The sequence below is a fragment of the Gadus chalcogrammus genome, chromosome 11 (assembly GCF_026213295.1).
Source record: "Gadus chalcogrammus isolate NIFS_2021 chromosome 11, NIFS_Gcha_1.0, whole genome shotgun sequence".
NCBI lineage: Eukaryota > Metazoa > Chordata > Actinopteri > Gadiformes > Gadidae > Gadus > Gadus chalcogrammus.
This window is the reverse complement of record NC_079422.1, coordinates 11,614,981-11,641,659: the sequence shown is the minus strand read 5'-3', so window position 1 is coordinate 11,641,659 and position 26,679 is coordinate 11,614,981. Positions and strand designations below refer to the sequence as shown.

The 26,679-nt window shown below is 44.8% G+C and overlaps 1 protein-coding gene across 2 annotated transcripts in view; it reads right to left on the bottom strand.

The window, feature by feature from the left end:
* The window catches only part of ptprub (protein tyrosine phosphatase receptor type Ub), a 136,489-nt gene that overhangs the window by 66,219 nt on the left and 43,591 nt on the right, over window positions 1-26,679 (bottom strand). For both annotated transcript variants that reach the window (XM_056603076.1, XM_056603077.1), the window contains exon 3: window positions 5,838-6,109. In XM_056603076.1, the coding sequence (XP_056459051.1) occupies window positions 5,838-6,109 (272 nt within the window). The remainder of the gene's footprint in view (window positions 1-5,837; window positions 6,110-26,679) is intronic.

Sequence of the window (26,679 nt, the reverse complement as noted above, 5' to 3'; positions counted from 1 at the left end):
CTCTTGTCATCTTGTGTCTAGAGAACGGTGTCTCCCACGCCCAATTTCATTACACTGACTACTGGCGGCAATCTGATTCGAGTCATTGGTACTTGCGTACCGTGCTGCGTGCGGCTCCAGCACATCCCACAGCCAGGACAAGGACTACGAACCCCAGCCCGTCCACTACCATGATTAAGAGCTTGCTGCTGACCTCAGAAAACCTGAAACCGTACCCATCGTCAGTCGCAGGCTGAAAACTCTTCAGCTCAGACTGTAAAGATACAATTAATTATTCTAGCTCCTATTTCTATATTGTAGACCTTGTTTTGTACTCAAATGATTCCTCCACTTTTTTGGGTTAGATCTTCATTGTTGAATGCACTTTGCTTTGGAAAAAAGGCTAAATAAATGTAAGGTCAATGGAATATGTTGTTTGAACAAGAACACTGTGTAGGTTATTTCGTGGGTTCTGCGCTCTACACCTTAGAGGCACAAGGACCCACCCAGGACCTCTGCCACCATTCCAGTCTTTTCTTAGTGGGCAGGACAGAAATAGCCTGGCCCTCTGGACCATAGAGGCTCTGTTACAGCAACAATCGGCATCATAACCCTGACCGGACAATGACCCCTCCCTGGGCTGTACTGTGCCCACGGACCTCCATTGGATGTGAAGAAATTGGGGTTAGCTGAGAGGCCTGGGCTGAGAATGAGGCAGCTCAGTGTGTAATGCAGTCAAAGCAAAGCTAAATTAAGCTTAAAGCGGTGAAAGAGGTAGGAGGAGGGGGGCGGGGGGTGGTGGCACCAGTAGAAGACATTGTGGGGGTTGAACGAGGGCTAAGGACGGAGTGGGGCCTGATTGAGTGCTAGAGCGACCCTGGTGAGTCTGCAGACGGGTGCTTGTCTGGCTGGGGGTTAAACCTCAAGGCTGAGCTGCTGCATGTCGGAGAGGACGGGGGAGTCTGCGTGATGTGTGGAGAAGGGGGGAGGGAAGAATGTAGCGCCATTCTCAGTCTGCTTTGAAACATTTAATTGAATTCTATCATGTGATCATGTGTCTCTTTTCCTTTAGTTCTTTCTTCATTGTTTTCTATTCTTTATCTTTACCATATTTAGTATTAATTTTAAAAAAAAGAGAGGAATTATTCAGTGTGTGTGTGTGTGTGTGTGTGTGTGTGTGTGTGTGTGTGTGTGTGTGTGTGTGTGTGTGTGTGTGTGTGTGTGTGTCTGTGTGTGTGTGTGTGGCTGCCTGCCTGCCTGCCTCTGTGTGCGAAAGCAATTCATCAATATTCTACAACTTGCACTGATCACTTGTAGAATTAAAGCAAGAGTCACACACAATTACTCAGATATTTAGAAAAACTGCAACTCAAAGCACCTTGAAAACTAATTGAACATGCCATTAATCTAAGCAGAGTAAGGCTAAGTATGAAATTGATTGCAGGTAAATCCATAATTGTCTTCACTATGATACAGGAGGTTATTTGGAAGGATGTATAGTGAACATATATTTTAATAAACAACCTGGTCACATTTTATTGATATCCTAAATTAATTAATCCCCCCCCTTCAATACATTTCAATCGTCCGTTCTCTGAAAGGCAAAATAATATATTTATAAATCATCCGCCGACAAAAGTTACATAAAAGTTATGCACAAAGTGATTCACGGCCTCAATAAAACATATAATGCTGGATTTGATTTAATCACTGGCTAATGTTGAAGGGGAATGTCGTCAAATCAAAAAAGTATTTTTTTTTTGCTATAAAAACCTCCAGTATCCACTGATTTCACACAAGGCCGGCGACGCCATGAGGCGGCAAGGCCTTGCACTCATCATTACACCCATCAGAGGGAGAGATCACCGTGTGACACGCTCACACACCAAAGGTTGAATGCTCAGGTACAGCTACCCAGGTGGAAAATGCCACCGGACGAGAGTCAGTGTCTGAAGATACTTAGGACACCGTGTCTGGAATCTCAAATGGTTCCCGGCCACGTAAAACATTTTCTATTTTCCGTCACCACAGGCACCTGCCTGGAGGTCTCAGCAGGGGCTGGGAGGGAATATACGAGAGATTACCAAACAAAGCTGAAACATAAGTATTCTAATGAGTATTTTATTTTCCATGCCTTTGATGTATCTCTGGTTTCCTTAACTTGCAGCTCTTCAAAGGAAGAGACCGCACTACAGAAATACTGACACAATAATACTTAATTCCTTGGGTGCAGGAGAACCGTTGGCCTAATTTGGGAGGCTAGGCTAAGCAGAGTTTAGATACACTGCATGTTTCAGCTATATATATACACATCAGCTGCGTGCATTATATGCAGAGATATCCAGGATAAACAGAGTTGGGTGCGCAGGAATAGAACAGAAGAACAATGTGTACAGAAAGGCTGGAGAAATCCAACGTATGAGAGAGGAGAGCAAGCTAGAGATAGTGGACTTGGAGAGAGAGAGAGAGAGAGAGAGAGAGAGAGAGAGAGAGAGAGAGAGAGAGAGAGAGAGAGAGAGAGAGAGAGAGAGAGAGAGAGAGAAAAAGAAAGAGCGACAGATTGAGAGAGAGGGAACAGAGGAGAGACACATTTTCAATTCTAGTTTGCTGTATTCGAGGACCTGATAAAATATTTAATATTTGATAGCAAGGTATCCAAGGTATTGCAGATGTTTTGACCAATAAAGCTGGTAGAGAAATATGGCAGTAGCAAACAAACTAAAGGAATGCTGGAAACATCTCAAGGCGATCTCATTTTTTTCCCCAAAAATATCCCTCACCAAATCTACACTTTTCAAGAATCTCTGGGTGATCAAAAGAAGTACCGTCTGGTTAACAAGAGGGTACTGAATTAACACTAAAGCAATCTATGCACCAAAGACATCACAGGATGACTAGAACGAGAGGTTAAAGTCAGCTCTGTCTGCTTCAAAGGACTGCTGCTGCATGTCTGGTGGTGACAGCCTAATTCTGCCCGGCCTATCAGTACAGATATAAAGAGATTTGATAAAGCTTGTTCCAGAGCTAGTATAACCAACACAACGTTAATATTTTACTGTTAAAGAGGTTGCTGCCAACATGCCTGAAAGCTTTAAGTCCCTGGTGAACACAGAGATAACCGAGACATTCATCCCAGGCTTAAAACATCTACAAGACTCGCTGTCCTCCCTGCTCCAGCATTGTTCCAGCACTCTATGGTTTATGCATGCGTTTCCATCCGTATCGGCGCTCATATGAACATGGAGGTTGCCTGGCCCTTTTGGACACTGCCCCCTTGACACATCGGACCCGACACTTCCTACCACTTACTGCCGTGGTGACGCGTTGCTGCTCTATAGGGCGAGACCCGCACTAGTCCTCCAATCACAGGAGATGTGTAAACGGCTGCTGAGGGACTGGTAATGTAAAATGAGTTATGAGATTGACCGGACCAATTGCTTTGTCTCTGACTGGCGAGTAGGAGCGCATTAGCATGGGGTCAGCTGAAGTGGTGCTGAACGGTGGAACGGGAGAGGGAGACGAGAATGAGGAATCGACGTAGTGCGGTTTTATGGGTAGCCGTGGGAGGAAAATGCGGGAGAGGGAATTGGAGTTCATGGTGACAAAATCCACATGATCTCGGAAGCTCATTTAATCCAATACCTTTTAGAGCTTTATCCCCTCTAACAAATAAAATATTAGCATCTACCATTAGTGGTTTAAACAGTTAACAGTTAAATTGTTGTAAATTTTAGTGCTACCATTTTTGTTGTACTCCTCCACCATTTTGTGGAGTCAACAACTCCCTTTCACAGCCTATAATACCTTCTTTTTCCCCCATGAAGCATCTTTCTGGCAGCATTGTTGCAATGTTGACTCACCTATGAGCCGTTCGTATTTTTCTTGAATGGAGTAAGGAGGAGATATATGCATCTCCACACGGCGAGCTAGCAGGACAGCCAAAGTGCCCCGAAAATAGCCCAAAACTCATTTCGCCCCATACAATGGAGAAAGAAGGGGGGACAACATGGGGTTTGCACTGTAGTATTTTTGGGTGATGAGTTCACACAGTTGCATTCCAAGTCATAATGGATAGTGTGGAAGCATGATCCTTTCCAATACCTATAATGTCCATCGGTCGCCCAGTGTCCTTCTCAGTTCTCTTCGTTCAGACATCAAATCACACGAACAGAGTCCTCTTTAAAAGGTCTGAACTTAAAGGTCCCATACTGTGCAAATGTCACAGTAGTAAATGATAGGCAGTAAAAATGAGAAGTAATTACTGATCTAACACATGCAAGTGAGCTGCCTACAACAAAATTTGGCCATAAAACTGTCCAGACCTCATTATTAGTTTTAAGAGTTTAAGCAGTTTTTAGTTTCTGAACAGAGCTATTGATAAGTGAGAAATAGCTGGCCAACAAAGAATGAGAAATGCTGGGAGGCTGGTGTGTGATTGGCAAAATCATTGATTTCTCTGTGTGTGTTTAAATCATTATCCTTTTCTATGGCCACATTATAAATGATCAGTGTGTATTTCTTCAACAGTGTTATATCTAAATTACTATATATAAGCATGTGAATTAATTCACAAAATGCTATGGAGTGTTTGTGCCTATGTTCTTAAACCTTTATTCATTTCATTTTCAAAAGGCGTTAAATATTACACTATGCTGTTGGTACTACAGGACATTATTTCCATGGGGAAGGTCAGATCCTCCGCAGCAAAATGTAAATTAATTAAGTGAGAGATTGACACTTTACTGCTCCACCTAATTGCTTTTTGACAGCTCTGCAGAGTAAGCAGAAAATAAATGAAATTGAACATGTCGGTAGAAATCCTGCATGCCTACCTCAACGCTTCAGCCGTGGACCTGAAACACATCCAGCGACATGTAGATATTGCATATCGCTCTGAGCGACAATACCTTTTTCATATCAGACAGGGACAAACAGATGTATTTTCAGGGATAAAATGTCAATCACAGCATGCCTACAAAAGGCACATCATAAGAAAAACAACTCCTCATATAGAAATCAATTATAATCTAACTGTGAATGATATACCGCCTGCAGAGGTTCGGAACAGTACCGTCCCTACCTTTTAAAGTACAACCTTAACCAATCCAATGATAGTCATTTGGAGACGATAGAGTGACTCAGCCATCGCCCCCCTGCCAGGCTGAGAGTAAAAATACTGCATCAGCTGCATTGGAGCCTGCCGGTGTCCACGTGTGACCTGTTATGCTCTGGGCCGGTGTCCAGGTGTGACCTCTTATTCACTGGGCCGGGTTCCAGGTGTGACCTCTTATTCACTGGGCCGGTGTCCAGGTGTGACCTCTTATTCACTGGGCCGGTGTCCAGGTGTGACCTCTTATTCACTGGGCCAGTGTCCAGGTGTGACCTGTTTTTCACTGAGCCGGTGTATAGGTGTTTTACCTGGTTTTCATTGTGCCAGTGTCCAGGGGTGTTACCTGGTATTTGTCAGGCTAGTGTCAAGGTGTGTTACCTGGTGCTCATTGTGCTGGCTTCAAGGTGTCTCAACAGGTATTCATAGTGACAGTGTCCATGTGTGTTACCTGGTACTCATTTTGCTGGTCTCAGGTTACCTCACCTGGTATTCATAGGGACAGTGTCCAGGTGTGTTACCTGGTACTCATTTCTCTGGTCTCAAGGTGTCTTAACTGGTATTCATAGTGACATTGTCCAGGTGTGTTACCTGGTACTCATTGTGCTGGTCTCAAGGTGTGTCACCTGGTATTCATAGTGACATTGTCCAGGTGTGTTACCTGGTACTCATTGTGCTGGTCTCAAGGTGTCTTAACTGGTATTCATAGTGACATTGTCCAGGTGTGTTAGCTGTTCTGAAGGTTTCTCACCTGGTATTCATTGGGCCAGAAGGTGCTGACCGCCAGCTCCACCTGGTGCCACTGCTTGCCGTGGGACCCTGATGTGTTCCATACAGGGCTCCCCAGGGGCCCCCCGTTGACGCGGACGTAGGCCCTCAGAGCTCCGGGACTGTGGCCGTCGCGGCTGTACAGGAAGTAGCTGAACTGGACACAGTGAGTGTCGTTCTCGCTCAGGGTCTGGAGCAGCAGCTGAGCGCGGTGCCCTGCGGCATGCTGGGAGGAGTTGACCAGCATGTAGGATCCTAAAGGGACGAGCGAGAGAGATGGGACGTCAGAGGTCAGCCAGGGGTCAGTGGCGTCAAACAACAACAATGCATGTGGCTTGTGTTGTGTTTCGATGCTATGAACCTATGCCATTGTAAATATCAGTGAATCACTCTATGATAAGCCTTCTATTTCATGACACAAATGTGAAACATATTAATAAATGGAGTGCAGCCTGGGACACAATACAATACATCAAATTATTCCTTCATGGAGAGTTTTTTGAAAGGGAGATAGCGGAGCGATGGAGGCTTTTTAATATCAGCGCTGATGAGTGGTTTCGAAGAAGCGCGGGGCCATAACACAGAAAACAAACTGTTCTCAATCATTTGTAGGTGGGAGATTAAACAGGGGAGACAATTGAAACCGCTCAACACATCATTGGCGCTCTGTGTGTAGACGGCAGATAATAGGAAAAGTAATGTACTCCGTGGAAATAAAACACAATGGATCAGCACCAACCCCGGCCTCGCATCAGAGGCCACGGAGCTGTCTGACGGACAGAAAGAGATAAAGAAGGAGGGACGCCCGGGCAGCCGTGGTCGCTCTGCAAGGTGAGGCTGAGGGTGGAGAGTAGATCTGCGAAGCCCCCGGCAGGCTCTACTAATCAGAATAATATAACCCTATTACCCCCTCGCCTTGCATCTGTCCTGCCTGCAGTCGCTGCCGGCTAACGTGATTAGCCCAGCCCTGCTGGGAGCCTTTCCCCTCGTACCCACACAATCAGCCTGTTGTCTCCCTACCCCAAGGTCTCTCTCCCGTCCCCGGCCTGAAATGATCCTGAGAGACAGGGCGGCGTCGGCAGACCGAGGGGCCCGGGGCCCCGGGCGGCAGGCTTAGTGCGACCGACGCGTCAACGCTCAGATGCTCAGGACAGGAAATAGAATTCCTGTTAAGGAAACCACTGTCTGCACATCTAAATTGGATTGGATCACGTGAACCGGGGTACTTTACCCATCGAGGGAACATCCAACGTCTGATATATGGGTTAGGGTTTCAGATCCCGGTTTGCCACAGGTTGATTAAATATTCAGCCTTCATTCCAATTCACACCTTTGGATTTACAAAGCAGCTGTCGCCAGACCTACACTAATGACTCCTGAAAACCCATCAAGTATCTCAGAAACAGACAAGACAATAGGAAACGCATCCAATATAATTCAATAAATCTTATCAAAAAACAAATATGGAATCCTTAATCCTTATCTACCTTTCTGTGTAAGTAAGGACAGGAAGGCCATTTGGTTGACGCCCCAATGTAATATGTGTAATCATCCCACTCCTTTCAACACACCCTGATCTGTGTGGGTGTGTGTGCGTGCATAGTGCGTACCTATTTGCGTGTGCGTGTGTCTTTGGGATGGACATCCATGTCCTCCTCCTGTCTCTCCTCCTAAGCAGACCTCTCAGCTTCTCTTCGTTCCCATTCACTCTGCGCTCCTCAGGAGACTCATAAACATAAAGCCGGCCGGCGAGCGTCTGAATCCATATGGTTTTCAGCGGCTGCAGCGCAATCACTCCCAGCTTTATAGACACGTTATGAATATGTTTCTGTACACCGGGCAGGTTCATAGTATTGATATTAAGGGAAGTGGAGACACATGAACACACTGGCTGCACTTTAACCTTTATTAGGTTTTTAAATTAAAGCTAGGTGTGGAAATATACTCCTTGTGATCCATGAAAGGATCTAAGCCATGAATTAAACATTTTGACGGATGAAATAGGCACCTTGAGAGATTCTGGGCTGGACTGGTTTAATGTGGGGATGTCACACACATCCATCAACAGCGAGAGACCAATAGTGTATTTCAAGATTCAATTTTGTGTATTAAATTGAACGCGAATGAAGCAATGTTTTGCTTTCGTTTTGTTGTACATGCACAATATATTCAAATTGTTGAATGTCCTTTCTGCATTTTCGTCGAATGGTCATGTATATTACCATGGTAACACTTTGATGTTTATTTTCAACACCATTTTTTAATGTCAAAGCATTGATAAATATTGCCGAGATTTTTGGATGCCGTTAATTAAGAAAAATAAATAAAAGGGTAACTTAAGGTAATATATATGAAAAAAATGTCTTCTTCATGAATGGAATTTAGCAGTAGCACTTATAAAATGCTACTTAGCCATATAAACTAGTACAGAGAAACACCAAACGTGAAGTGTGAGTTTCTGAACTGGTCTCGTCAATACCTCCTTGGATCAGGCTCATCTCTATATGGCTGTAATGTTTGTGATTACAATTGTAAATTATTTATTTCACTGACTGAATACTAGTGTTATTTAAAGAGTGAAATACTCTGAGTCTAAGAGAGGATTTGAATCAGGGCCAACTCTGAGCATTAAAGTGAGAGCGGTGGGGCGCGACATTCCACTGCAGAGTAAAGAGAAAGTGGTTTGTGTTTGGAGAACAGTGAGGAGTGAAACAACACAGCACACTTGGTTTCCACTTCACAGAAACCTCAGAAGGAGCATGAGCCTCACAGAATTACCCAGGAAGGTTGGGCATTTAAGATATTAGAAGGTCAACGGATCAACGAGGGTTTGATGTCCTATCTTCAGATGGCCTCCTCTAGGGGGGGTTGCAGCCTAACAGAGGCCTGGACGGCTTTACCCTTGAGTCAAATGACCTGCGGCTGAGGGTCACCTTGAGGAGCTGAGGAGCCAAGGAGCCGAGGAGCCAAGGAGCCAAGGGGCAGAGGAGCTTGTTATCTGGGGCAGGGGCAGGGTCACTCTAAACCCACAGTAGCCCGCAACCAGGAGGAAGGCTAGCAAGGTTAGCTCCTTGTGTGGTAGGACTTTCTGTTGCTTGTTCTCTCTCTGGTTTAGGAAAGAACATATCAGCTGGAGCCAGTCAATTTAAATATTATCTAAATTAGCACTCCCTTCTATTACAGCTACTAGTTTGTATTGGGTTGTTTCTGAACCTGACAGTTATCGGCAGGTCTTTTGATGTCATGTGATTTTGAATAAAGTGTACATCTTATGAATGATCTGCCATTCCTATTTTAACATAATTCAGTGTGAAAATAAAATTAACAATTATGGAATTATTAATTTAAACCCAAAATTGGATATATCTCTGCCACACAAAGATTATGCATAGACGGTATCACCTCTGTTCCTGAAACGGCGGCGCGTACATTATGACACCTTATGATAATGATATTATGTTACTTAGCTCGTCATCCACCTCCCTCAGGATCTCACTCAGACCCAACATAATCGTATCATCATACTATACATAGAATCCAGACGCAGTCTTACAATGATATTCTGATCGGCAAGTCCATTTGTAGTAGAGACTTTATTGTCATTACACATGTCACAAGTACAGAGCAACGAAATGACAGTTACATCCCGTCCAAGAAACATAAAAAGACAGTGTGGGGAGACAGGACGGAGAGACTGTCGGGACGCATGCGCTCCCTCATTATTAGATAAGAAAAGGTAAACAAGAGGGAAAACGTGTCTACGGATCAGGTAGTTAATTGTAATGCTAGAAATTAACTGTTGTTGAATCAATTAAGTAAATTACCTAGATAGTTTAGATTTATTTATTATGGCCAGTACAGGGGAAGGAATAGACTGCTATTAACTTTAACAATCTATTTATATAAAATATATCTGTTTCAAGTCCTAAAATACAGATATGAGGAATAAAAAATGTGTGACTTTTATTTTGTCTCAGTTTTATTCTGTATATAGCTCCCGTTTTATTGGATATACATTTGTTCGATTTGTACGGGAAACAAAGCAACCCTTTTACAGGACTACAGTTTTCCGCAGCAGTTCACTAGACGAACTGGAAAGTTCCTTCAGGCGAAAACTGAAGGTTTTACTGAAGATCTAACTTCTAAAATACCTTCATCCTGTCCTTGTATAATACATGACTTCATGAACAGCGCTTTAATGTCACTCGTTCATGACAAGCTTTTTATGAGATTACAAAGAGCAGCCCATAAAGACTCACTTTCTAATAAAGACGAAAGAAGAAAAATATCACAGACACACACACACACACACACACACACGCACCCAGCCAGACACACACTTACACAGTAGTGCTCAATGCAAACATGCCCTGCGTTACATACCATCTACCACCTCCTCATGACCTTTTGTGTATTATGATTCAAAGCACTGGGAAATCTGATAAGGCCGCATCCATCCCTTAGTGTTCCTCCCAAGGGCACGGTTACATCCATAACAAGATTAAGAATGATCCAGCACATCATAATTCATACAGAGCACGGCTGGACCGGGCCCCGGTACCAGGCTACCGGTGACACAATCTGGGGAGAGCCACAATGGAACAGCTATAGACCAGAGATAAATGAATAGCAGCGATGTATGGCGGGCATTGGACGATTATAAAGGTGAAGGATTTTGGGTCATACAAACCAGGGACACCGAATATCATTAAAGGGAATTGTCAATCGAAGGCCGTAATTGAAATGGATCGACAATGTCTGAATTGCTGAACGTTGGTGGGTCAAAAAGACGAGGCTGAACAACTAATTTATTGTAATGTCCACGTGTTCCTACATAAACATTCTCAATCCCTCTCTCTTTTCCTGTCTCTCTCTATGTTTCTCTCTGTCTCCCTCTCTCTCTCTCTCTCCGTCTCTCTTTTTTCTCAAAATCTCTCTCCCTCTCTCTCTTTGTCTCTCTCTCCGTTTCTCTCTCTCTCTCTCCGTTTCTCTCTCTCTCTCTCTCTCTCTCTCTCTCTCTCTCTCTCTCTCTCTCTCTACAAATGCCATTAGCCAACTGTACTTGGAAATATACAAGTAACACCGAAAAATATCAAATCTTCAGTGCACTCTGCTCCGTGTTCAACCCTGTTGAATACTCTGAATCCCTTTTCAGCTTTTCTTCGCCGTTCAGCTATTCTCTTCTGCAACTAGCTTCAAATTTTGGAATTTGCAGCTTCAAGCAGCTGCAAATTCCCCAGCAAGAACGTCTGACTGACTGATAGTCTATTTAACTTTAAAATAGCTTTCTTCATTGGTAAATAATAAACAAAGAATTGCAATTGCATTATTAAGATTGATGGATGGTCAATGGTCCTATTCCACATTAAAATAACACCAATGGATTATGGTGCATTGTTTACTTACACTTGTCTCATTTACATCTCAACAGCACAAAGACACCGCATTAGAAGGCTCGGGATTAATTACATACGCACATTCATGTTGCTCTTATCAACAGAGTGTAGAGGCCCACCCCCTACTCGCTGTAGAGGGTGGGCCTCTACATGCTCTAGAGGCCCTTCCCCTATTCTCTGTAGAGGTCCACCCTTTACACTCCCTAGAGGCCCATCCCTAGAGTAAAGACCCCCACTCCGCCCACCCTGGCAGAGGATGCAAGCCTAGCCCCCCCACCCTCGTCCTCCACCACCCGACCAATTTCCAAATGTGTGGCATTTACACACACGTTCCCTGGGGAGCAGTTAATGTCAGAGAAAGGGGACTGTGGAGCAGGGCGCTTTTTGTACATTTAACAGCACGGGTTGCATTCAGTATTGCTAGCTAACAACGCTAAATGTTGTTTTGTCTCAAGTCAAGGCATAGCAGTGCCCGTGATCATAGCTGTGTCTCCCCTACAAACCTCCGACTGTGGTGAATGGATTGGTACACAAGGTTAAGCACCAACTCCCCAGGGGGTTCGGGAAAAAGAAACAGGGAGGAAACATTGCCTGTTCCTAACGTTCCCATCTGCCTCCTCCCTGGAAAACAATGTTCCAGGTAGATTTGCAAAAACTGGCCACGTTGTGTTGGCCTTGACATGTTTTAGGAATACAAACAATGAAATAATTCAGATGAGGACATAACAGAAGACGTCTTTAAATGTATCAAAGTACTGTGCCACTAAGTAAGGGCATTACTAAATTAAGTCATAAAGAGCAGTCTTACTTCCCGACTTCTGAATGAGACAGCTGTTCCCTAGGGCTTCTATTTCAAACACAAAACAGGAGAAGGAAAATGGAAGCTTCGGTTACAGAAATATTCCTAGGATTACTTTCTATTCTAACACAGTCGGGGCGCACGAATGGAGACGCTAAAAGACAGCATGAATATGTTAATAGTAACGGCTTCATGCAAGCATAACCCAATATTGGCCACATACAAAGAGAAGCAATTTGCTGTTATATTTTGGGAATTTTTACATTTCATAATCCGTTGCCTGACTACCGTCACTAGATCTGTCGCGTTAAGTGTCTTTTTGTCAGCAGGACATTGTGTAATCTCATTTCAATCTCTCTGATGATGTTTCGTTAACATAACCTCTCCTACATCCTGTTTTACCAGGATGGTCACAGCAGGAACCAGTACGCACCAGTAGGAACCATTGAGCACAATATCACTTTCTATTGTCACTTAAATATCAAGCGGATCATCCTGGAATAAATAAAGAAAAAGTCTTGCGATTTGTTTGACGTCATGCAGGTCAACATTAAAACTACTCAGAGCAAATAAAAATCCACTCCTTATGACTGCTGTTTTGTAAGTCCTGTTCACTGCTGCGACAGAGCCCATAGCAGCAGAGGAGACTCCATTCAAATACAAAACAACACACGTGGTTCCAGACATAATCGGAGGGGAAACAACTGCGTGGCGGAGATGGATGGAGCAGCCATTGGACTGACGGGTGGAGGCTGACACTCCTCCTAAATTGTGGAACCCGATCTCATCTTTACGCCGCTCACTCACCCTCCATCCCTCCTCTGTCTCATCTCTCTCTCTCTCTCCCTCTTTCACTCACTCCCACTCTCTCCGTTAAGTCTGTCAAGTCTCTCCCCTCTGCCTCGTCCTCTCTCTCTGTGTGTCTCTCTCTCTCTCTCTCGCTCTCTCTGTATGCGTCTCTCTCTCTCAGGCTCTGTTTATGTGCCTCTCTCTCTCTCTCTCTCTCTCAGGCTCTGTTTATGTCTCTCTCTCTCTCTCTCTCTCTCTCTCTCTCTCTCTCTCTCTCTCTCTCTCTCTCTCTCTCTCTCTCTCTCTCTCTCTCTCTCTCTCTCTCTCTCTCCCTCTCTCTCTCCTCTCTCTCTCTCTCTCTCTCTCTCTCACCTCCTCTCTCTGTCAAGTCTGTCAAGTCGTTCCCCTCCGCCTCTCTCTCTCTCTCTCTCTGGCGCGGTCTCTCGCTCATTAATGAATATTCCTATTAAAACGGTTTGACCTGAATAGCTCTGGTGTTTCTTTTAATTTAACAGACTAATTTCAAATCACATCTGCACTGTCATTTATCTCTGAAGCCGCAGCGGCAGGAACGTCACGAGGTGCAAACCATTACTCCTTGTGGGGCAATTTATCCCATCGTGAGCACACACACGTCGCGAAGGCACTCTCTACACCGCCATCTTCATGCTTTGGCAGTTATTTTTTTTTAAATGGCCAGCCAGAAGATGGCAGAAAGAAAATAATTGAATTAGGCCGTGTTACACCTTGAGGCGCTCAAAGACATTTCCAGAGATTTCATTTTCATGCACAACTCAACACCTCATCTCTGTGTCTCCTGCGCGGGATCTGCGTGGCGGCAGGTGTCACGCGGCCCCGTCTCTTGGTCTCCATCGCTGAGAGGAGGGGGCCTTCAGAGAGAGAAAGGGAGAGCACTTTTCCCTCCAAAGCTTGACCTTTTCAAGGCTCCTGCGGGCTCCTGAGGGAGGGGGGGAGGGGGGGGAGGCAGGGGGAGACGCGCGGTACCACCAGGACTCGCCTGGGAGGGGGGGACAGCAATTGGTGTCCACAGGAGAGAAGAAAAATAGAAAATGGAATCTCTTTGTGTACCCAGCGCTGTGTGGCCATGGCCACACAGCGCTCTGCTCAGAGGTGGAGCCCGGCAGCAGGAGGTGGGCGACTGAACCGCCCGCTCACGCTCCCTGAAGGGGATGGTGAGGGCTAATAAAGAACCAATAGCTCTCTACACTATAATCGGTATATTATCTTTGTAAACTTTCCCTATACATTAGCTCTGTGCTATCTCTATATACTATCTCTATACTATATATATCTCTATATACTATCTCTATACTATACTCCCTATATTATCTCTATTTACTATCTCTATATACTACCTCTATACTATCTCTATACATTATCTCTTTATACTCTACATATTCTACATACTATCGCTTGACACTAAAAATACTCAAAACTATGTCTATATTTGTTATACTGTCTTTATATATCCTCTATATAGTATCTCTACATACCATCTCTCTATCCTCTATGTATTCACTTTGTATACTCTCTCATTGATCGCCAGACCCTCCAGGGACCTCTATCAAACAGCCCCGGAGTCCAGTCAGAACCCAAACCCAAACTGCCATTTCCCCACACCCCGAGTGCACTACTAAATGCACGCCTCTATGTACACAATACCATGTTTACGGTTGTGTGCGGATGTGATTCTTCTTGGCATGCCTCTGCCTATTACATCCTGATCCCTGACCTGTTCTCACGTCCAATCTTGTCCAGGCTTCTGGCGACTACAGGAGTATGAATAAAACATTCCCCCTCCAACGAAAACATAGTAAGCATTTTCGGCAGACGAGCGCGGACGACAAAGCCAAAACTGCTAGATATCGGAGACTCAGAGTGAGGTGGAGGCAATCCACCACTGGTCTTGTCTTGTCCTGATGTTCATTAGCCCCTCATTATCCACGACCCAGGTTATTACCATGACAGCGGAGCGGTGCTCACTGGTGTTAAAGATGGAGAGCCCAGTCATCTCATAACACAGGAAGTCCTTTGCTTCATCGTCTGCCTGTCAGAGGGCGCGTACACCGTGTTGACGAGGAAACAATAAATACACGTTTAATGAGGGGGTTTTCGTGCACGTATTCCACGGACCATGGAATAAGTGCCCTAATTGTCATGAACTTGAAGGATATTTGTAGATGCTATAGATATATAGCTATAGATCTATTCAAACCCACTGTTGCAGTAGTTTAATTGCATGACTTAAGGCTGAGATTCCAGTATATTAGAATATAAATCCGTAGAACAAACCTTCAACCCAACTCGCTTCTCCCATCAGCGGTCCTTCCTCCTTCACCAGAAACACACAGTCATGCATACAAAGATACACACACACACACACACACACACACACACACACACACACACGTATATGCCCGGATCCTCACACACACACACACACACACACACACACACACACACACACACACACACACACACACACACACACCCACACACACACACACACACACACACACACACACACACACACACACACACACACACACAGCACTAGGAACCTGTCAGCATACCGGCTGCAAATGCAGTTTAAAAGGTCCTCTGAATTCCTTTCATTCATTATTAGGCTTGTTTAAAAGAGTCTGCAAGCAAGCATCGATACACACCCACGGCAAACCTCACCAAGCACCACAGCCCCCACAACATCCCTAAATGTTCCCATAACTACGGTGGTGACAGAGCACCCCACTGTGTGTTGCTTAGCCTAGTGCCTGAGAAGTCCTCTGTCATGGTCCAATAAAACCCAACACAGTAAATAAACACGAATGAGACGGGCTGCTGTCAGATAGAGGTCTAGACAGACAGACGTGTAGATGGACCCACGGACCGATTGGGGGCGGGCTGGGGGGGCCCCACCCAGGGCGAGGACAGAGGCATCGACCACATAAATCTATGTCAGACCCGGTCAGGCGACAGAGACCTCGTTCTGACAGACACGCAGGTCAGAGATGTTACCCCAGAACCCCCTCCCCCCCACCACCACCACCACCACCACCACCAACAGCTCCAACGCAGGTGTAGTGTGTGTGTGTGTGTGTGTGTGTGATTAACTGTCACTCAGCTTGTGTGCGGTGAGTCACACTCAGTCTCATTAGAACGAGCGGTCACGTGACAACACAGGCCTGACCTTCACCCTCACCTCTAAACCACGTCTTTATTAGCTACACCTTTTTTTATTTCTTTTTTCGCCCTGCCTCACACTTCAATTAGACCAAGGGGAGGATTCAATATTGAGAATAAGGTTATGACACAGTCATATTTTATATTGTTCAGTTATTCCATTGTCATATTAAGACGTTGAGCTAGTGGAGCCTACGTTTAGAATGAAGATAATTTGAGTTACAATGTTAAGGTCTGAGCTAAATATTAAAATGGGATCAAATTAAGTAGGAATGAGTACCGTGGTAATTTAATTCCCAATACCATATATATATATAAATGTATATTTTCGCGTAAGCTTCCCTCCGATTATATTATCCCTACCTCAATGGTGGTATAGTCTAGCTAATAAAGCGACCTTCCATCAAACTAAAAAACCAGCTTATAGGCATAACACGACAAAGTATTTGTCACAATTTAACCGTTTCCCCAGAGCCGTGCACAGCTCGGTGTGATTTTTTTTTTCTTCCTATCTCTGCTTTTGTTTAAGCTCCCATCGATCCACAGCACTCAAGCCTGCGAGCGCACTGAATTTTTTCTGGCTCATTCAGCATCATGTGCCTCAGAAGCCCGTGTCCTGACAGCACAGGGCTTCTGGGATAAAGAAGGGCGGCGAATCTCCAAAGTGCACCGAAGCACACGCCCGGGTGTGGAGGACGCACGCCGGACTCTGGGCCGACTTTCATCAGGGGGCTCTGGAGACTCTTGAGGCTCCGGAGACGCTGCTCCTTAATACGTCGGAAAAGTAATTAAGAGAGTCAGAGGCAAAAGGATTCCCACTGCCCACTCCCTCTGTCTCTTACACAACCTCCTCACTCCACAATTTCTCATCTCTGGTTTGCTTACACACATTCTCTCTCTCTCTCTCTCTCTCTCTCTCTCTCTCTCTCTCTCTCTCTCTCTCTCTCTCTCTCTCTCTCTCTCTCTCTCTCTCTCTCTCTCTCTCTCTCTCTCTCTCTCTCTCTCTCTCTCTCTCTCTCTCGTGAGTATTCTTTGTGGGGATGTATGTGGGATGTATTAGCGGTGGTCACAGATTAGGGGTCAACCAGTCCATGATTGGACTAGCGGGTCGGCTAACCGCATGCTAACAGCCGCCCATAGCCCTGGCCCAGCGTCTGATGCAGAGTGAAGTGAGATCCCGGCTCAACCCACACAAGGCAAAAGGCCATTATCTCAAACGTCCAGCACCCTGTGTGTAAAGGAAGTACTTATCCCTGTGGTGTTTTTAAACTCCATCACCGATAGATCTGCAGCCACAAAGCCATCAACGAAACAGTTCTGGCCCATAAAAGCTTGAATACGTGAATGGCTCTGTTACGATTCAGTTTTACAGTAAACCACCTTAAACACAATCAATACGTCCGAGCACCCGGCCTCTTTATTCCTCAATCCTCCCACTTCTGAAACCCCTTTTCGGTCTACCAATAATCAACTTCTACTTCTTCGTCATCTCCTGGCTCTTTGTCTGTCAGAGCGTTACTTAAAACGGATCAGAAACAGCCCCCCTGCCAAACTGGGAAGATCGGGGAAGCATGGCCATTAGGCAGCCACGAAGAGTGCTGCTGCTCAGCCCTGAAAGCCCTGCCAAGCTCCAGCCCGGGGGCCATCACTGCCTCCACACCCGGGCTGTGCTCATCAGCCTGTCTGCACCCAACAATAGACCAGATGGATGGAGAGGACGGGGAGTCAAGCTTCCGGCCCTATAGGTCCAGGGGCCGCGCCCGGGAGCGACAGTCCCCATTTTGTTTCTTTAATGCTTATTTTGGATGTTATTGTTTTGTAGGTCTGTTGTCTGTGTCTGGGATTTAGTGCGTAGAGAGGTTAGGCTGTATCTCATTCAGTGCGTTGGAAGCGGTGTCTTTCGTCGAGAATTGTTTGCTGAACTCTTGACCACAGTGGCACTCGCTAAAGTGCTTTATGCGGAGTGTACAGACCGAATTCCGTTTCAATAGATTTGGGTTCTATTCCAGTACAACAATGCACCATTTTCTCAAGATGAACAATAAAGAAGTTAGATAACCTGAGTCCATTATCTTATCACAATCTTCCTACACAGAAAAGGCCAACGTTCTTCAAGAGAGGGAAGTAAGGCTGGCAGAGTAGCTAAGTATGATAGGCCTGCTAGTAGCCACTACTAAAAATTCAGTGTTTCCCCTAGTAGTGTTGAGGTTTGTGTGAGGTTCTCTATATGTTTGTGTGTGTGTGTGTGTGTGTGTGTGCGTGCGCGCAAGGTGCTGATGTGCACATGCACGGTGCCGATGTGCTTGTGCATTATAGAGCTATAAGTGTGATCACTGACTTCCGTAGGGTCGGGTGCATTCAAACAGAAATGGTTGAATACAATGGTAGAATTGAACATGGAAAGTAATAGCATGCGTACGGTTTGAGTGTGTGAGACTAATTGTTGGGCTGGTGTTGGCTCAAGTACTGTTTTCAGTCCGCCATTTCCGGTTTCCTAATAAGCTTCTGTTCTACTACTGTGTTGGCTGCTTTCTTTTATTTAATCACTTGTTGTGTTATTTTTTCTCTTGTACTTCCTACATTTAGTCTAAAGCCATCATGATCTTATGCCACCCACAATATCATAATTATTAACTATATAATATAATTATTATATAGTTTTCCACAATTAGGTCAAACATAATTGATGATAAGAATATTAATAATGGTTCCATGATAGACTGCAGCGGTGTTATTAATCCAGAGGCGACGCTGTTCCACTGCTGGATCAGTGGGAAAACACTGATACATAAATATGCTATACATACATTATATATCACTGGCCCACTTCTCTGGTCAAAAGATGTCCTCTAGATTAAAGTTCTGAACATTAAATGCGTGATGGACGGGCTCATCCTTAGCATTGAATATAAAACTGTAGGATAAAAGATTATTATTACGGTCTCATTTACTGACCCAAACTCATTCACTCAGAATCAATGTGTCTGCAAGGACGTCAGAACCACTGCTCATAAGAAACGGGCCCACTTATATTCTCAAGCAATATGGGGTTGGGCTTTCATCCAAAGTATAACAGAACTCATGGGGAAACTACAAGTATTTATTTCAAACTGATTGAAAATAATTCTGTTTTTATGGACTCGTATTTAATTGGACCCCAGATCTTTAATTTTTGCATTTAACATTTCCTGCTCACTTTGATATTTTTATTCTATATTATACTATTAAAATATGATTCCTAGTTATGATATACATCTTTTATGTTTTGTCCTCATCTGATGCTTCTCTTTCAGATCGTTTAGTGCTGATGTGCACGGGTCTGATGTGTGTGTGTGTGTGTGTGTGTGTGTGTGTGTGTGTGTGTGTGTGTGTGTGTGTGTGTGTGTGTGTGTGTGTGTGTGTGTGTGTGTGTGTGTGTGCGTGCGTGCGTGCGTGCGTGTGTGTGTGTTTGTGTACGGTGCTGATGTGCATGTGCATGGTGCTGATGCGTGTGTGCTTTCACGTTGCAGATGTGCATGTGCATGCTGCTGATTTGTTTGAGTGCACGGTGCTGATGTGCGTGTGCGCAGAGGTTTCAGTGTGATCACTGACTCAAGAAGGGTCGGTATATTCAAACAGAAATGGTTGAATAAAATGGTATTAGAATTGAACATGGCAAGAAATAGCATGCGTATGGTTTAAGTGTGTGAGACTAATTGTTGGGCATTGGTGTTGGCTCAAATACTGTTTTCAGTCCGCCTTTTGTAGCCTTCCCATTGTCTGGCTTTCCTAATACTGTTGCTTCTGTTCTACTTATTCAAATATGTTGGCTGCTTTCTTTTATTTAGTCACTTGTTTTATTTAGTCACTTGTGCTCATTTTTCTACATTTAGTCTCAAGCCACAAGAACACTATTTAGCCATCAGTATTTTTCCATAATGTTTATCCAATGACAGCAATGACAAGGTGGCAACTAAGGGGGGTGCAGTAGGGTTCATCTATGATAAATATATATTAATTTTAAATAAAGACAATTGCATTCGGGGCGCCAAACAAAATATAATTTGTGGGTGTGTGGTGGACATAATTGATGATACAAATATTAATAATGGTGCCATGGTAGACTGCAGTGGCGTTATTAATCCAGAGGCGGCGCTGTGCCACTGCTGGATCATAGGGGAAACACTGACACACAAATATGCTACACATACAGTATATTTCACTGGCCCACTTCGCTGGTCAATAGATGTCCTCTAGATTGCAGTTCTGAACATTAAATCTGCTATATATTCTATCCTATTATCGTTAGCATTGAATACAAAACAAGGTAATATAAAAGATTGAGCTCATTATCTATTGAAGGTCTCCCTATCTTTGTGTCTGCAACGACGTCAGAATCACTGCCCATACGAAGTGGGCCCACTTATATTCTCAAGCAATATGGAGTTGGGCTTTCATCAAAAGTATAACAGAACCCATGGGGAAACTACAAGTATATATTTCAAACTCATTGAAAATAATGTTGTTTTATGGACTCATATTTAATTGGACCCTAGATCTTTAATTTTGCATTTAACATCTCCTGCTCACTTAGATATTAGTATTCTATAATATATTATTAAAATATGATCCATATTAATACAATTAATATGTTATATGTTATCAGATGCTTGATATACCAAAAATAAGCTCACCAACCATCTGCTACCAGGTCTGGGAGACACGGTGAGGCCAGGGCCGTAGCCATGATTAGAAAAACAGAGGGGTCAGCGGGGGGGCGCGGTTGTGGCTCCAGTTGCGGGGGTTCAGTTTTGTTTCAGGGGGTTAGGGGTTGTTTTCGGCTCAGCTCCCGCAAGCACCAACAGTTGTCACACAAGTTGGAAACAAAGTAACAAGTCTCAAAACTGAATTAAGCATTTGCTCATCTCGAATATGTTCTCAACCGCTGATTTTGTTTGTATTTAGTTTCTCATTTTATTTTGATCACTACAAAATTGACCGAGGTCCGGAGCTCTGTGACCTGATAGCTGGCTACGGGCCTGGGTGAGGAGCAGCCAGGAGCAGTCTGGGAGACCGTGTGAGGAGCAGCCTTGATGGTCTGCAGCTCTGGGGAGACCGTGAGGAGCAGCCTTGATGGTCTGCAGCTCTGGGGAGACCGTGAGGAGCAGCCTTGATGGTCTGCAGCTCTGGGGAGACCGTGAGGAGCAGCCTTGATGGTCTGCAGCTCTGGGGAGACCGTGAGGAGCAGCCTTGATGGTCTGCAGCACTGGGGAGACCGTGAGGAGCAGCCTTGATGGTCTGCAGCTCTGGGGAGTCCGTGAGGAGCAGCCTTGGAAGGGTCTTCTCATGGACCACCCATTTTTACGCACTGAGGAACAGCATCAAGAGCCCCAGGAGGAGCTGTGTGTGTGTGTGTGTGTGTGTGTGTGTGTGTATGTGTATGTGTATGTGTATGTGTATGTGTGTGTGTGTGTGTGTGTGTGTGTGTGTGAGAAAAAGTGAAATATTGCAATGGATTGCATTTGCAAGGATGTCAGATATAGAGGAATCACCCAGCAACTATAAACTATAAAAAATAAGCCTTATCGCCCCACAACATGGAACATGCATGCATTCACGCACAGTCGCACACACACACACACACACACACACACACACACACACACACACACACACACACACACACACACACACACACACACACACACACACACACACACACACACACACACACACACATGCCATTTGTAGAGACCGATGACATTGACACAAAGAAACCACAGCTTACAGTATACCAACATGCACACTTAAACGTTGGGAACTAACTGAAGTCTTTCTTAGTGTAATTGCTTTTCTTTTGTTAGTCCCAGTGTTGTACGAAGGTGAGAGACACTTAGCAGTGAAAACAGGATTAATCTAGTCCTGCTTCCTAATTAATTATCTGGCTGTTTGGCTAATAAATCTTGGCTATCTGGCCCTCCCATCGAAGCAGGAGATAGCAAGACCGAGCTAGGGGAATGTTAAACGTGCTGTGCTTTCGGTAATCAAGTTTGGAGAATGCCGCTAAAATATCTGTTTTACTTTGCTTCCGTTCTAACTCAATTAAAAAGATAGGACTTTATGTTTTATTTTGTGGAAATTGTTCCAGGGCCATTTGATTACTGCCTAATAGCCTAAAGCGCATTTGCCAGCAAGTTAATGCATTACACAAAAAAAAGAAGAAGAAGAACTCCTTCTTTTATAGTTGTCTTATAGTTGTAATTGCAATGTGTAACATTTCAACTAGCTCTATAATCCTAAATTATTCAAGTCAATGCTGATCGATAGTGATTTCAATAAGATCACATCTTATCACTGATATTTAAAATAAAACAAATGCTGGCAAGCCATTTTGACACACATTCACATCAGGTAGGTACACACTCACAAACACACACTCACACACAGACCAGGTAGGCACACTCCTACTCGCACACCGGATAGGTACACACATAATCACACCAGGTAGGTACACACTCACACCAGGTAGGTGCGCGCGCAGCCGCGCACACACACACACACACACACACACACACACACACACACACACACACACACACACACACACACACACACACACACACACACACACACACACACACACACACACACACACCAGGTAGGAACACACTCACATACCAGGTGGTAGGAACACACTCACACACCAAGTAGGTACACACTCACACACCAAGTAGGTACACGCTCACACACTGGTCGCCCTGCGGCCCTGAACCCGCCCCCCTGCCCCCCTGGAGCCCACCGCTGTGCTTGCGGTGGAGCGGGATCCACAGTCTCCCCACTACTAGACGGTCAGGATAGTCTGTTAACGCCCAGCGGGTGTCTGTTTATGTGTACACACATTAACTATGCAGCGACCTCCCCGCCGGAACAGAGGTGCCATGTCAACTCATTCTACACATCACACCAGGAGGTCCCCACAGGACTTCACACCATGAAAGGGGGGTCCAAAGCCCTGTGAGGTGGGCAACGCAAGAACGAGGGAAGGGGAGAAAGGGAGAGAAACAGAGAGGACACGAATAGAGGAGATACACTGCGGACGACCATCAGAGTTTCACTTTAAAGTTGAAAGTACAACGCTTACGCACAGAGGGTTGCCAAGGCAATAGAGGGGGATGTTTGTGCTTGTGTGTGTGTGTGTGTGTGTGTGTGTGTGTGTGTGTGTGTGTGTGTGTGTGTGTGTGTGTGTGTGTGTGTGTGTGTGTGTGTGTGTGTGTGTGTGTGTGTGTATGTGTCTGTGTGTGTGTGTCGGTGTGTGTGTGTGTGTGTGTGTGTGTGTGTGTGTGTGTGTGTGTGTGCATTTTCCCAGAGCCAAAAGGAAGCCAACAAATCAGTCTGAAGCAGCTGTGTGTGTGTGTCGGGTTTTGAGGTGGGGTGTGTGGTGGGCTTTTGAAGTGATGTGGGAGCAGCCAAATGGAAGTCTCCTCCCTGCCACCTCAAAGAGAACAAAATCACCAAATGAGAAAAAGCAACTCCTTCCCCCTGAAGGAATCCTATCCACGTGAATGTTTACCCTCCAGCTGGATTAAAAGACACCATCCTGTTTCCTCCGGAATGAAAAGAAAACAACATTATGAGCAAAGGCTATGAAAGAATATGAGTTTTGTTGGAATTACGATTATGGCTTCGTCTATTGCTCTCCGTCGTGCGCCTAGCCCTCAGCCGGGAGATGTGCAGCTCAGGGAGCAGACTTCATAACACTGCTGTCGTCATAAAGCTGATGGACGGCTTCCAGGAAACTCTTGATGGCGTAGGCCTCCCAAACTCCATAAACCACCCAGAAGTAAACAAAAAAAAACGGACTGCACTATTGCCCGTCTTCTATAAAGAAGCAACCCCACTCTCCCAATAACATCAGCGGGCATGCATGCATGCGTTCCCAATGACGCAGCTTTGCATTGGGGTATTATTCAAAGCACACACACACACAAACACACACAGCCACTCGTGCTGCTCTTCAGAAGGAGGTAATGCGCGGCGTAATCCACACACATCATCCAAATTCCTGTCCTCCCATCTTAATGCCTGAGCAAACGGCTGCAGACAGTTCCAGGCAGGAGCGTTCCCAGCAGTCATTAGTTGTAACAGTGCAGAGCGCTCCTGAGAGATTTCCCTCACTGCGGTGAGGGCGCAGCAGCGAGTGAGGGAGGGGGGAGGGAGGGGGGAGGGAGGGGCCGGCACGCTTCGATCTGGTTACCCAACACGCGTCCCCCCAGTCCTCCGTGGGCCACCCCGTCTGCCTCTATTGTCCCTGTGGCGCGGCGCAGTTGACTCTGGAGGCGGAGGTTAAACGCTGAGTGCGCAGAATTGGTCCATTAGGAACCGCTTTCAACACCTTTGATTCATTGTGTTTTATTGTATTTCATTGCGTACGCATTCTTTGTCTTTTTGAGAGTGGACGTAAATCGGAAAGACTGTTATCGGAAGATCCTTGACGAAGCAGAGACCAAGCAAAGGTCAGTGTCGACGTTAGGGCCCACAATGGTTCCCCCTGAACGGTATTATTTAATGGTTCTTCTCACAACTTTGGACGGAGATTATGATCCACATCCAACGCTGCAATGAGGCCGCTTCACTGGATTACATTCATTAGCCAATCAGCCGAGAGCATGGTCCTAAATTAAATGAAATTAGGGTTAACCGCTTTTGGGCAAAAAAATTAAACTCCTTGCAATCAACACTGACGTGTGAGCAGACGGCTTCTTCACTCTGCTCACACAGATCAGCATGGTGCTAAAGCCATGTGGAAAAAGTATTTGAATTTGCAATAAATACAAACAATTTATGATGTTGCTAAATACAAGCCACTTCATCTTATAATTGAATAGACCTGAAAGTGGTTCCTCGCAAAAAAAATAATTTGGTTTTCAAATCATCTCTTTTCCATCAATCATTCATTTAGCGCAACGTGGGTAGCAGCATGAACAATTATCACCAAATCTAAAGATTGCAACATATTTCTGTTTTTATAATATATTTCAGAGATCTGTTGGTGCCAGCTAATACACTCAAAAGGATAAGAAATCACTGAACATAAAGTCCATGCTTTTTAAATGCATCCCTTTGGATGTGGTTAGAATATATTTTAAGATTTCACTCTCATACTCAGATCTAACCCTGTGAATAAAGTGAATAAATATATATAGTATATATATATATGAACTTGGATACGACTGTCTGAATACACAAAAATCCATATGTTAGTGTATTTCTGAAATTGATTGGCCTTGGAATTTGGTATTATAAAGCCAATATTCACATAATAATTATTCAGATTGCATTTCACATCTGCATAAAACCCTTTTCCACACCGGAACTCTGCACTCTGACAGCGGCTGTTGGAACCTAATGAACTCAAACACTAATTACACACACTTTTAGCTATGTTTTACCCTACTTTAATGTCCATTTTATAGCAAAGTGCTTTATAAAACCTCATCAATAATATGCCCTAATAGAGAACACAGTGTTCCAATTTCCACTACACCGATGGAGCTTGAGAAGCTTTTTAATAGATGGAGGAGGAGGAAGAGTAGAAGGGAGGAGCAGAAGAAAAGTAGAGTAGGGGGAAGGAGCAAGGGGGAAGAGAAGGAGGAAGGAGGAGGAGGAAGAGTAGGGGGAACAGGCAGAAGGAAGAGTAGGGAGAGGAGGAGGAGTAGGAGGAAGAGTAGAAGGGAGGAGCAGGAGGAAGAGCAGATGGGAGGAGGAGGAGGAAGATTAGGGGGGGAGGAGGAGTAGGTGGGAGAAGAGGGAGGAGGAAGAGGAGGAGGGTGATGAGGGAGAGGAGAAGGAGGGAGGACAAGGAGGAAGAGGGAGGAGGAGTAGGCGGAAGGATAAGGAGGAGGAAAAGTGAGAGGAGGAAAAGTAAGAGGAGGAGGAGGAGGGGAAGGAGGGGGAGAAGGAGGAAGAGTGCAAACTAAACAGAGTTCAGAAAAGATGCTATCTCTATCTCTATCGCTGCAACTTAAATCAGATGAATTAAATAACAATTTACTAACTTTTTTAACCCTCCTTTATGCCGAATTTATTATCGCTCATAAATGCCGACCTATTCCCATTTCCTTCTCTGTCGGATTCTGAAAAATAAGGCCATATGGATGGAGAAGGTTCTGCTGGAGTACAGCCAGGCTATTGCAGAAAGGTAAAGAGATGCCAGATGTGATGTAGAGTATTTCACATTCAGGCAATCTGGCTGTCTCCACTGCACGGACAAGCAGCCATAGGGGGAGAGCTGTGGACCGTTGAGACCTGCTATAATTTATTACTTATTGTGTATAATTCAAATCTCCATCCATCTCCAGTGAGCCATTGTGCTTGCATCAGGCCTTTCATATTCATTATCATATCAGTTAACACAATTTAATGCAAATGGCCCCACCCAGGAGCAGGCCTACATATCAATTACTGGCCATGTGCAGCGCACGACGAGAGGTATTATGTTAATGACCCGGAATTAGATAACATCTGGGAGTCAGGTAAGTGAATGAGCAGGGGAAGAAAGAGCAAAAACAGCGGGAGGGTGAAATGTCTGAGGTCAGGTGAGGCCAGGGAGGGTTTAGGCCCGTCACTATATTCAAAAGAAACAAAAAGTATTTTCTACAACA